Source organism: Triplophysa dalaica, chromosome 9 (assembly GCF_015846415.1).
Source record: "Triplophysa dalaica isolate WHDGS20190420 chromosome 9, ASM1584641v1, whole genome shotgun sequence".
Lineage (NCBI taxonomy): Eukaryota > Metazoa > Chordata > Actinopteri > Cypriniformes > Nemacheilidae > Triplophysa > Triplophysa dalaica.
This window is the reverse complement of record NC_079550.1, coordinates 3170631-3183998: the sequence shown is the minus strand read 5'-3', so window position 1 is coordinate 3183998 and position 13368 is coordinate 3170631. Positions and strand designations below refer to the sequence as shown.

Genomic DNA, 13368 nt, shown 5'->3' with positions numbered 1-13368 from the left:
CTTGGATCGAACCCACAACCTTGCGTTGTTAACACAATGCTCATACCACTGATCTACAGGAAAGCATCGGTGTGTTATTGATCACACACACCATTCAGAATTGACGTTGTTCTGTCAATGCATTTCTTTCTTTGCTTTTGTTTGTTATCAGGTTACAGAAAGTAATATCTTAAACACATAATGCTGGTGTTTTATTTACTTTTTTTATCCTTTTCAATAATTCAAAAAGCATTTTACAGAACAAAAATCTAGCGAATTGCATTTGTTCTCTCATCAGCTGATCCTCATCCTCCTATAGAAATATGACGCTATCACAGCTATCGTTTTAAAATTCATTTGTTACTCAGGAGCAAATTTCCCTCCTCCATCCCCAGCTCCACATCCAAGTCTCAATTACTTTACATAATCTGTTACACATATATTTCATTAAGAACTAATGACGTATGGGCCCGTATTCTTAAAGCTTCTAAGAATCCTTTAAGAAAGCTCTCAATTTAGCTTAAGAACTTCTACAGCGGAGTCTTAGCCTAAAAGTGATTCAGCAGACTCCTAAAATGTTGGACCTTAAGAGCTCTTTTAAGGGTTAAGATGCTTCATGAAATACTTTTTTTCTTAACTAGGATATTTTCTGTAATTCTAAGGGGTAACGCCCACATTTCTAAGAATGTTCTTAGAATTTTGCCACTAGAAGCAACTCTTTGCCCTGGGCCCGTATTCTTAAAGCTTCTAATATCGTTTAGAAAGATCTTAATTTAGCTTAAAAATGTCTACGTAGGAGTCTTATCTTAAAAGTTATTCAGGATCAATCTATGAGCAACTCTGAGCAAGGAAAAGACCAAAACTTTTATCTTGGTGAGAAGATGGGGATTTCCCCATTGATATTTATTTTAAAGACTGTGATTGGTTGGCCAAGAAGGAAAACGGAGTGCTTTTAAGTATAACGTCATTAGTTTGAATTGCACATGTAATTTTTTTCTGTTTTACCATACTCACGCACACACATATATTCTTTATTTTATATTTACCATGCTGTAAATGTCAAAAGTATTTGATAGATGATGAATAGTGACACAATACATTTCTGTAAGTGCTGTAATTGTCTGCGTGATCCCATAGAAGGTTGTGACAGATCCAAATCATCTCTGCTGCATAGCTGCATTTCTCCATTTGCAAATTATGTTAATGTAATTATTTCTTCTATTTCTGGCGTTATAACAGCGCTGTCTTGGAAATGATAGTGTGTCTCTATTTGAATCGGTCACAAACATAAACCCTGCACGATCTAATGTGTTAAGACATAACACATTAGATCGTGCAGGGTTCATGTTTAAAACTCGCTGTCATTCAATTCAATATAATTTAATGTTATAACGCGTTTGCAATTTGCATTGCATCAAAGCAGCTAAACAAGAAAACCAAGATGAACCAAAGTTCAACACACACAAAAACAATAAAAAAATCTGATAAACCTTTACAGTAATATGGAAATTGTCATGCATAGCAACACATTTCTTCTCCCTTTTCGTGTTTCGTACATTTTCTCTGCTGCTAAAGAAACTCTTATGTCTCTTAAATGTCCTCCTCGCTACTCCTACAATTTTGGGCCTTAATAGCTCTTTTAAGGGTTGAGATGCTTTATAAATTACTTTTTTCTTTACCAGGATTTTTTTGTAATTTTAAGGGGAAACACCCACATTTCTAACAATTTTCTTTTTTTAGGAAATTACATTGAATTGAATGACAGTGAGTAAATAAGACACAACACATTAGATCATGCAGGCTTTATGTTTGTGACCGATCCTATAAGAGACACGCTAACATATCCAAGACAGCGCCGAAATTCCATAATGCCAGAAATAGAAGAATTCACTACATTATCATATTTTGCAACTGGAGAACTGCAGCTATGCAGCAGAGAAGATTTGGTTCTATCACAACCTTCTATGGGGATCAAACAAACAATTACAGCACTTACAGAAACTTATTGTGTCACTGTTCATTTGCTATCAAATACGTTGACATAACAGCATGGTAATAAAAAATAAAGAATATATGTATGTTTGCATGCGTGAGTGGGTGTGGTAAAACGGAAAGAAATGACATGTGCAATCTCAAACTAATGACCGTATACTTAAGCGGTGCGCTCCCTGCTCTAATTCATGCTGGATGCATGGATGGGCAGGGAGCTTTTGCCCAGAACAGAACCATAACGCCAATCTAAACTGGGTATGCTAATTTTTTATCATTTTGAGGGTAGTGAACCTAACAAAAGTTATTTGAAATTATTTTAAGATATTATTCTATTAAATATATTTTAATGTGTGAACTTTTATGAACTCCAGCACATCTGAGCTCCTCATAATAAATGTGAAAGAGCCAGAAACATGTCATTGTTTAGTCGTTACGTCCGACGGATATGAACTTTGGCTTCCGTCAGGGCTTCTGTGCTTATAACACATCCAGTGTTTCATGTTTTTCCATCAACCCTTTGAGCATTTGAGCTGAATCAGTGAGCACAGAAATCAATACATCTAAATGGGGATCAAAAGAGAGAATATCATCCTGTACACACACGGACCACCACACCAGATCAAAACCTGATGAATGTGAATTTCATGTCACTGCAGGTTTATTGCCACAATTTATATCAAAATCAAGACACACTTCTACAAATGTCTCATTTTCCAGAGGGTTCCTTCAGCTCTGACCGTAGAAAAGAGATTACTATCAAAACCCACAGAGCTGTTTATGAGCTAATATGGTGTGAAGTCTCGGTGTCTGTATTCTGTGGAAGACTTCTTCAGTGCATTTAAAAAAAACATACTGTATAAGGTCAAACATGAAGGGTTAAGAAGAATTTCAGTAAATTGAAGAAGGACTTTGTCAAATAGCTAATTACTGTTTGGGTTAACATTTATTACATAATATCAAGCAAAGATCTTTGTGATTTACTATCTTGATGGTTTTAAAATATGGTCCTCAAATTATTATCCCCAGCATTGACTTTTCTTGGCAGCGGATGTCACCGAACTCTTTATTTTCACTTCCCTCAGTAACCTGTCATAAAGAGACCATTTCTGATGAATACATCTACCTCCAAAGTTTTATTTTTTTATGTTTTCTTAATACTGTTTTCTGTTGTGTGTTTGCGCAGGTACTGGAAGCTGATGCATCATGGAGAGGCTGGTTTTTTATGTGTTGGTGTTCGGCCTGCTGGCGAAGGCTCAGCATTGCCCGGGTCGATGCATCTGTCAGACCATCTCACCCACGCTCACCCTCCTGTGTGCTAAAACCGGACTTCTGTTCGTGCCCCCGACCATCGACCGCAAGACCGTGGAGCTCCGGCTGACCGACAACTTCATCACGTCAGTCCGCAGGAAAGATTTCTTGAACATGACCAGTCTGGTACACCTGACGCTGTCGCGCAACACCATCAGCCAGATCGCACCGCACGCGTTCGTGGGACTCAAGGCTTTGAGAGCGCTTCACATGGATGGGAACCGTCTGACCCTCATTAACAGCGATCAGCTTAAGGGTTTGATTAACCTGAGACACTTAATACTGGGCAATAATCAGATTCATCAGGTGGAATCGTCCACTTTCGACGAGTTCGTGTCCACCATCGAGGACTTGGATTTGTCATACAACAACCTGAGGACGTTACCATGGGAGGCGATAGCAAGAATGACAAACATCAACACGTTAACGCTGGACCACAATCTCATCGATTACATCGGAGTGGGGACCTTCACATTGCTCACAAAGCTGGTGCGATTGGATATGACGTCAAACCGGCTGCAGAATTTACCGCCCGACACTCTGTTTCATCACGCCCAGGTGCTGTCCGACCCAAAGATATCCAGTTCCTCCAAACTGACGGTGAGCTTCGGCGGAAACCCTCTTCACTGTAACTGTGAGCTGCTGTGGTTGCGTCGCCTGACGAGAGAAGATGATCTGGAGACCTGCGCTTCTCCGGAACATCTGATGGATAAATACTTCTGGTCTATCCAGGAGGAGGAGTTCATCTGTGAGCCGCCTCTCATAACCAAACACCAGGTGACCAAACCCTACGTCATGGAAGGTCAAGGGGTCACGTTAAAATGTAAAGCGATGGGCGACCCTGAACCCGCAATGCACTGGCGCTTTCCGGACGGCAAGTTGGTGCACAATAACTCTCGTACCATTCTGTATGATAATGGCACTCTGGACATCCTCATAACCACCCTGAAGGACAGTGGGGCGTTCAACTGCGTTGCATCCAATGCTGCCGGAATCGCAACGGCTGCCGTTGAGGTCAACATGATCCCCTTACCTCTGTTTGTGAACAACACAGGTCACATGAGAGAGGCTGATCCGGGGCTCTCTGACATCACCACCTCCACCAAATCTGGCAACAATGACACCAAGTCTCAGAACAAACGGGTGGTGGTGGAGGAACTGACGTCCAGCTCGGCTATCATCCACTGGCCCTCAGAACGCCATATTCCTGGAATCAGAATGTATCAGATCCAGTACAACAGCACCGTAGATGACACCCTTGTATACAGGTAAAGACAATTTTCTATGTTCTTTACATGTTCCAAATAAATATTTGAGTTCAGATTTACTTAAATTTTTTACTTAAATTTACTCATTTTTTTATCTGATTGATTTCACAGGTTTATGTAAAATTTAGTGTTAGTTATTAGTTATTTTTAGTGTAAATTGTTTCACTGTATAAGAGTGTATATATAGATATAGATATAGATACATGTAGATGGGTTAGGGTTAGGTAGATAGCCAGAGATATAGATGAATTTCAGTTTTTCTCAATGTGACTCAATGTGACTCACTGTGTGAGCCGTACTGATCAAAATGCTTAGATTCTTTTTCACAATGACAGTCATGTGAACATTATTGTTGTATACAAAATTTAATTTATGCTCTACTTTATGACAGTGACTTTGTACTTTAATATACCAAAATGTTATAATGCTTACAGTTTGTAAAGATTTACTGGGAATAATCAGTACTATGGTACCCAGAAAAATATGTACAGTATAACATAGATTTTTTTGTATAAATGTGTTACATGTACACTGAAAAATTAGCTATTTTTATTTTAACAGTAAATGTTTTATTCATGTTACAGTAAATTACATGTTACACAAAATGAAATCCATAAAAATCTCTTTGAAAAATTAGCCTAAGCGATTGAGAAAAACTGTAATAAGATACAGTAGATAGAGAGATAGATAAATAGATAGTATACATATAAATAGATAGATGGAGTTTGAGATAGAAATGGATCGATATCTGGAGAGAGATGAATAGATGAGATAGAGATGATATAGATGGTTGGATAGACAGACAGACAGATGGATAGAAGGACAGATATATGATTAGACAGAGAGATGGAAAGATAGATAAAGGGATAGATACACTGATTTTTTTACTGTAGTATTTGCCCGATGACTCCTGAGATAGGCGCAGGCTCCCCGTGACCCGAGGTAGTTCGGATAAGCGGTAGAAAATGGAATGGAATGGAATATTGAAACAAACCTATGTAACATGTTACAGTATTTTTTAGTAATTCAAAGAAATTACAGTAATTAGCTGGCAACTAAATTGCCAAACAATCCTGTAAATAACTCAAAGGGCAAGATGATGTTGTAACAATTTTACATTAAAAATGCAGTAAAACAAAGTTTTTAAAGTCAAATGTAATCTTTTATTTACCAATATATCATATAAATATATAAGAATGAAACAATTTAAATGACAAAATAATGCAACCCAAGTCAAAGCCGTTGTGATAAAAATATATATTCAAACTGACAAGGCAAAGCAATGCAAGACCTTCACATGTTTATCTCTTTCCATTTTTACAGCCTGTAAGAAAATCTTTTCAAAATCAGTAACAAAGTACCTTGATCATTTTAACCTTTTAAAAACACTCTTTAACTATATTTTTTAAAAGAAAAAGAACATGTTTTGTGATATGGTGATAAGTTTCATCTTATCTTCCACTAAAACCTTACTATTCAATTTAAAACTTCTTAACAGTTTCATTACAAAAATGACATTCTTAATAAGCGTTTTTACGTAACTGTACATTTACTTGACAAGAAAAATTACTTTTCTATTGTTTTTTGAAAAATAATATAGGAATTAAGTAAGCTTATGGTTGAAACAAGCATAAAATCTGCCAATGGGGTGGGAAAAATAAGCTTGAATTTAGTTTGACAATTTTCTCAAGTACCTAATTCAAGTTTATTTTTCTCACTCCATTGCAAGATGTTTTTGCTTTTTTTACCATAAACTTACTTAATTCTATTTTTTTTCTCCTTTAAAAGATACTACATTTCTTAGGCCACTTTTCTTTTTAAGAAAGTGCATCTTGATTTAATAATGTTTAGATATTTTTATTACAAAACAAGACAAAATCAAGCAATTTTTGCAGCGTTTACATTTGTTTCAAGTTGACTAGTGAATAACTTTGTAAAAGTTGGAAACCAAAAAAGTTGGAACATGTGTTGTTCCTCTTCTCTGAGACCTTTCCGCTTTTTTACCTCCAACCATTGTTGTGGCTGATTTGGTGCAAGTGGATGGGTTGATTCCAACAAATCATCTGTACAAAGATAAAGTAACTATTTTAGTTTTAATCAAAATAATTACGAAACCACAGCTTTTAGTACCACTTCACCTCAAGCACTACTGTGCAATTAATGTATTAAGTAGTGCATTTAAATACATTTTATAATAATTATCTTGCTGCCTCCTCGTAAACCAGGTTGAAGCTGTAATAGAACAAAAATAAAGCTGCAAGTCCAGCCACAAAGCTTGAGTGTGCATTCACAACCACCTGCCCTTCAATACTTAACATCCACTGGGATGCAGTGAGGATTTCAACTAAAATATAATTTAAATAGAAGTTACAAATTGTGAAGTAAAATACGACCTTCAAAGTTTATTAAACTGATAGTGCATCCAAAAATGAAAATTCCGTCTTTATTTACTTACCCTCTTCATCATTTCAAACCCGTATGACTTTCTTCCATAGGATACAAAAGAATGTATTTTGAAAAATGTTGATAACTGGCATCCATTTACTCGCATTGGTTTTGTGTTTATATAATAGAAGTGAATGGGGTCCAGTGTTGTTTGGTTACCAACTTTCTTCAAAATATCTTCTTTTGTGTTCTGAGAAGAAAGAAAGTCATAAAGGTTTGACAGAAAAGGAGTAATGGATAAAATATTTTTCTTTATTGGTGAACTATCACTTTTTGTACAGTGGGGGACAGAATTATTAGAACACTAGTATTTGTTCATGCTAAAAATATATTTTTCTGTAGTGTGTCACTAGGAAATATCAGTTTGAATTTTTCTAATTTCATTTTGCCCTTCGTTGTAATAATCCAGTAAGATTTTTGCTTGCACAAGGAGTGACTATAGCCGGTGCTCCACAGACATTTTATCTCATCATCATACAATCTGTGTCGAATGACAGGAAGAAACATAACAAACTGATACTGACTAAATTCAGAACGTTTCTTGAAGCATCTTGGATACGTTGCAACAGTTCTTCTGGATTAAGTCATTCTTCTGTTTCTTCTTGTCATTCCACACACACTGGATAAACTAAATAGCCGCTGCGTTAAGACTGCGTCTTATCAACTAGTCTCACTTAGGCCTACTAGCAATTCGTTAGGACTAATCAGTCTTAGTTTTCACATTTCAATTAGCCCAATCTACATTTTTATTCAGTAATTTAAAAAAGTTATGACCCGTCTTGAAGAAATAAATGAGATGCAAAAGTGGATTTAAGGACGTTTTCACACATAAGGGTTTGTTTCGGAACTTGGTGCGTTTTCTCCCTTGGTTCGATTCGTTTAGGCATATGTGAACACGGCGATCGCGCTAGGATCCGCCCTTAAACAATCGCTCCGAGACCTCCTGAACATGGTGGTCTCGGCCCGATTGCAAACAAACTCTGGAGCGGTTCGCTAGACATGTGAAAGACATCCGACCCAACGGACCAACGAACCAGACTGTATCACAATGTACACTCTAAAAATGGCTGGGTTAAAAACAACCCAATTGGCAACCCAGCGCTGGGTAAATATTGGACAGGACACATGCTGGTGTGGTAGGGCTGATACGTCTTCATGGCGCCGATTGGTGGATCAGATCATTAGCTGTCCTATCAGTTGATAAGGGGGTGTATATATCTCCCGTATTAAAGGGGTTTTGATTCTACTAGTCCCGCCCTTCTTTTGCTTCGGTATTACATCCGGTTGTCCAACAGGTATGTAGAGATGTTGACTGTTATGGATAGCATATGGTAGCTTATGTTAGCGATTCTTTGCAGAACGGCGCGTTAAGAGAAACCTTGTGTCTGACATTGGTTGACGTCGCCCCCTCTACAGGTAAATGCACTGGCGGTGGTGGAGTGATGTAAGATTGTGCCAGGGTTGACACCGTACAGGCTTTGTGTTTACAGGCGAAAGCATGAGTGAGCTGGAATTGAGCTTTGATATATGTTACGAATATTTTGGGGGTTGGCTGTGTGTTTGCACGATTACCTGACCCGCGGAGTCACGAGATCGGAGGTGTACGGTACGTGGTTTAAAACCCCGTCCCTTAACACATTCTATTTAGATTTGATGATCTTGCGGTTTCTGGCGACTTACATGAACTCCGCCTATAGATTGTGGAACGAGCCGCAACCATCCCGACATTCATCTGTTGTTGCTTATCGGGGGTGGGAAGATTATTCATGGTATGTACTGGGATAGTTTTATTAGGATTGTAAGTTAGTTAAATCAATTTAACCATTTATTGCATTACCAACAGATTGGCCGTGCCTCTACCAATGAGTAGTTTTCACGGTTTGGAGCTAGGAGAGTTATCCGGAGGCGTTGTTGCTTTACCATATATTATTGTTAATTTTCTTTAGTTTCATTTGAATTGTTGGTTGCGTTTTCTGTTTTATTTTCTTTTTTTTGTTCTTATTCTTACCTTGCCTGGTTGGCATTACTGTTTTCATGGTTTTGCTTTTGTGTGGTTAATTGCTGTAGTGGCATATTTAATTTAAGTTGATTCTATTATATCGTTTCTGCATATTGGTTTTTTTTTATTTTGTGAAGCTGCATTGTTGTGGGCAAGTAGAGCGCCTACTTGCAATATCTCACTGTAGTGTGCCGTACCTGTAGGGTGCCTGTAGCCTCGAAGTTTGTGCCAAACCTGTCTCTATTTAATCTTTTCACAGGAGCTGAGTGCCGAAGGTGGGCGGAGTTTGGTGTGGTGGTGTTCCCCACGAGTGCTGTGGTGTGTGTGTGCACGCGTGAGCGTGTGTAACCAGTGTGAGGTGTGGTGTGACTTAGTGTGTCCCTAGACCCCACTGTCGGATCTCAGCTCCTGTCCTATCTTTGTTTGGCCTATTTTGAGGGGCTTGTTGTCTCAGGTTGCTTAGGGTGGTACTCTTCCATCCTAGTTTTGTTTATATTTTTTTAATTCTTTATTTTCAAGTGATTGTGTGTCCGAATCTTTTTAATAAAAGTATATATATTTCTACGCTCACGTCTCCTGCCGCTTCCTGAAGTGAACCTGTGTGCTTTGAGTTATAAGGATCTTTATTTCTGTCCCTGGCAAGTATCCAAGGGTGGCGTAGTCGTGTCACGGGGTGACTTTGTAAGGGCGGAACGAAAAAAACGACGGAGATTGGTTCCGCCCGGACCGTAATCCTCAAACATCGGATACTTCCGGGAAATCCGGGAAAAGAAATCAGGGGTTTATCGCTCGCAGGTGGTTAGATGAGCGGCGCGATCGCGGATTGGGCAGTATGAAGAGCAGGAGGAGGATAAAGAGGGCCTCAGAAACTGCAGAGAGGAGGTCTTTTATTCCAGCCGTTTCAGCGAGTGAGTTGGAGTGTTTGGGCGAGTGCAGCAGGAAGAAGGCGGAGGATATTGTGGGCTGGGCGAAGACGGAGACAAGGATTCGGCAGAAACAGAAACTGGGCTGAGTATATTGGGATGTCTACTTGACTGTGAAATACTTTATGGACATGTGTAACAAACTTTGAGTGGTTGGAAACAGGAAGACTCACTGGAAGTACCGCCGAAGGAGGCCCTTTCGACGAGTTATGTAACAGCTGGAGGAGTATCCAAGAGCTGGGAAGCAGAGGGGAAAAGAGGCCTCGTGTTAATAACGGTGTGAGTACCCTAAACCATCGTACAGCAACAATATCCTTTAGAGTGAACTATTTGTGAGCCTTCTTGTGAGTTTGTGGCATAGTAATTGTGCGGCCCCACTGTGGAGGAGGATTGTGGGTGAGCCGGGACCAGTGAGCGAGAGCAAAAATTTGGGGAGTGGTGGCGGTGACGCTTTAAAGGAATATTCGTTGCATCAGTCCTCTACGATTTCCAGGACGAGTCTTGAGTCAGATGGGGTTGTGACCCTAAATTCACCAAGAGTGTGTGGAGTGCAGTGGGTGAGTCTCTGTCCGTTGCTGTGAGTGTATGCACTGGAAAATTGCAGTGTGGTGCTGTATTTGTGTCGTCAACAACCACCTTTCAGGCCTGACGAAACCATGTAAAAGAAGAGAGTGCTGAGGCGGGCGAAGAAACCATCTCAAATTATATGCTGTCGACGACACCTTACCTTTCTTCTCTATGTGGCAGCGGTGAGAAACAATTTCAAGTAAAAACAGTGTGGATATAGTGGAAGTACTATCGTTGAGGAGTTGGTTGCTGTAGGAGGAAATCAGCTGTGTGTGTGTGTATATTCTGCTGTGGAGTTCTTTAAAGGTTCGCCCCTGTCTAGACCTTTTGCCCTGTTGGTTGGGAGCAAGAGGAGGAAAGCGTTCGACTCCCCAGTGTAACACGCCCCGGAGGAAACAACTTGCCTGTGTGTGTGATACCGGCGGAGGCCGTGTTCGGCCCGGCGCAGCAGCAGCTGCCTATTCACATTCCTATCAGCAGTTGGTTGAATCCTCAGAAAAGTAACGCCTGACGTCTTTTCCTCAAGTGTCTGTGAGTTACATTCTCTTCCCATTTCCCTGCAGATTCACCGTAAGCTTATGCCCGAAGCTAAAGCCAGCATATTGTGTTGTACAGCCGCCTGTATGCCCAAGTGAAGCCCCAGTTACCTTGATGTACTTACCTTATGCCCGAAGCTAAAGCTAGCATATTGTGTTGTACACCCGCCTGTATGCCCAAGTGAAGCCCCAGTTACCTTGATGTACTTGCCTTATGCCCGAAGCTAAAGCTAGCATATTGTGTTGTACACCCGCCTGTATGCCCAAGTGAAGCCCCAGTTACTTTGATGTACTTGCCTTATGCCCAAAGCTAAAGCCAGCATATTGTGTTGTACACCCGCCTGTATAGCCCAAAGGAAAAAGGAGTGAAGGGCTCACCTGAGATCTCCCGTGACGGAGCTTAAGAGAACCGAGACTGTTACTCCCCAGTCTAAGAATTGGATTTTAGCTTCCTTTCCCCCTTCCACAATAACCTTTTTTTAGTAATTTAATAAAGTGGTTTTAATATTTAATTACTGGTTTTCTTGTGTGTCTGGTCATTTGGGTGTTCTTGGGACCTCCTCGAGGTGGAAACAAGGAAGGGGCGGGACTCACGACACCTGTGGTCCGCTCCGACCTGTGACAGTCGCTCCATTTTGTGGTCGATTTGCGTCAGGTCACATTCTGGCGTAGTCGGCAGGATTTCAACCACTAGGCAGAGACGTGAGCATTTAGTGTAGTGTTTTTTTTTAGGTGAAGCAACAGCGTCATCGGAGTACGAAGATCAAGTTCCACCACTGTATGTGATTCTCGAATTAGGTGGTAAAACGTAATTTAAGAATGGAGGATGAACTTAGAGAACTTAGAGAACTCGTGGCCCAGTTGAAGGCTGACAATGACAGACTGCGCCAAGAGAGTGCTCTTGTGTTGCCTGGTCCTAGTGTGGCATCTACTAATGTAGCTGATATCGAGCCTCTTCGAGAAAGTTTGGATGTTAGCCAGCCGGAAAGATTCGTGTTTGTGCCTCGAGACAGGAAGTGTCCCAAGTTTAGTGGCAGGTCTGGCCTTAGCATCACGGAATGGATCGAAGAAGCACGGGCCTGTATTCGGGTCCGTCACCTATCTGTTTCGGACCAGGCATTTTTTCTATTCGATCATCTAGAGGGTGATGCACGAGAGGAGATTAGGTGCCGTTCCGATGCTGACCGAGGGGATCCGGAAAAGATTTTCTTTGCATTGAGAGAGGTTTTTGGTTGCTCTCAGTCCCACGTGGCGCTTCAGGAAGCTTTCTTCTCTCGGAGGCAGTTAGAGGGGGAGGGGCTATTGGAGTTCTCCTTTGCGCTACTGGCCTTAATGGAGAAGGTTAAACAGCGGTTTCCTGGTGCTGTTTTAAATGCGCCTGTGCTACTGCGCGATCAGTTTGTTGAACACGTGGCCGATAATGCCTTGCGGCGGGAACTCAAGCAATTAGTGCGGCGGCAACCAAATTCCACCCTATTAGATATACGTAGCGAGGCGATTAGGTGGGAACAGGAGGGTATGCCTGGAAAATAATTTTAATTTGACTGTAAAAAATAATTGTTAATAAAAATGTCAACTTTTACACCCAGTAAAAGCAATACTTTTAGATTTGCATAATTAATAGAAAACAGTTTAATTATAATAAATAAAAATGTTTCATATCAAACATTAACAAGCATTATAAATAACATTATAAATGACTAATAAACATACTCCACAATATGTAGCAACAAATGTAAATTCATAAAACTAACTAAACACATATAAATTATGTATAATACATTATGAATTACACCACTTAATACACTAAGAAACCACACATGCAGCAAATCAACTCATTAAATACATGCTACCACACTCGTCTTTCTTTAATATATGCACAAACCTTGAAATGTTTGGTTTAAAACAGAGGGAGCAACATAATTGACTGGCCGCTTAATATCCAGAGTGGACACCGAGAGAGGCGTTCCTGAACCGTGAATGCTTGCCCGCGCTCGCGGGGCACTCGCCGGTTTGACTCAAATTTTGTTAAATTCTCACTAAAGTTCATAAACTTAGCTTACATGTGATGGGGTTCACTAAAATTTTATTAATTCGCAAAAAAAAATAATCAGATGCACTCTGACAAATCGAAGTAGAGTTTACTCGCACGTAACTTTTATTAAAAAGTTTTATGATCTCTACAGTAGCCTATATGGATGAGATTTGAATGCTGAAAACTTTGTTAATGCACGGAGACAGCCAGGTACACTACATGCAAGGAACAGTTTGAAACATTACGTGCATTTTCATATTCTGAGTAAAACCTACAATGGAATTACTCAAACGCTGACACAATTTGCATGATACAT

At 40.0% G+C, this 13368-nt stretch overlaps 1 protein-coding gene across 7 annotated transcripts in view; it reads left to right on the top strand.

The window, feature by feature from the left end:
* The window catches only part of lrfn1 (leucine rich repeat and fibronectin type III domain containing 1), a 235905-nt gene that overhangs the window by 182364 nt on the left and 40173 nt on the right, over positions 1–13368 (top strand). For all 7 annotated transcript variants that reach the window (XR_008907555.1, XR_008907554.1, XR_008907556.1 and 4 more), the window contains one exon: positions 3155–4547. Coding sequence is in view for 1 of the 7 variants with exons in the window: in XM_056757683.1 (XP_056613661.1) it covers positions 3175–4547 (1373 nt within the window). In the remaining 6 variants the exon portion in view is untranslated. The remainder of the gene's footprint in view (positions 1–3154; positions 4548–13368) is intronic.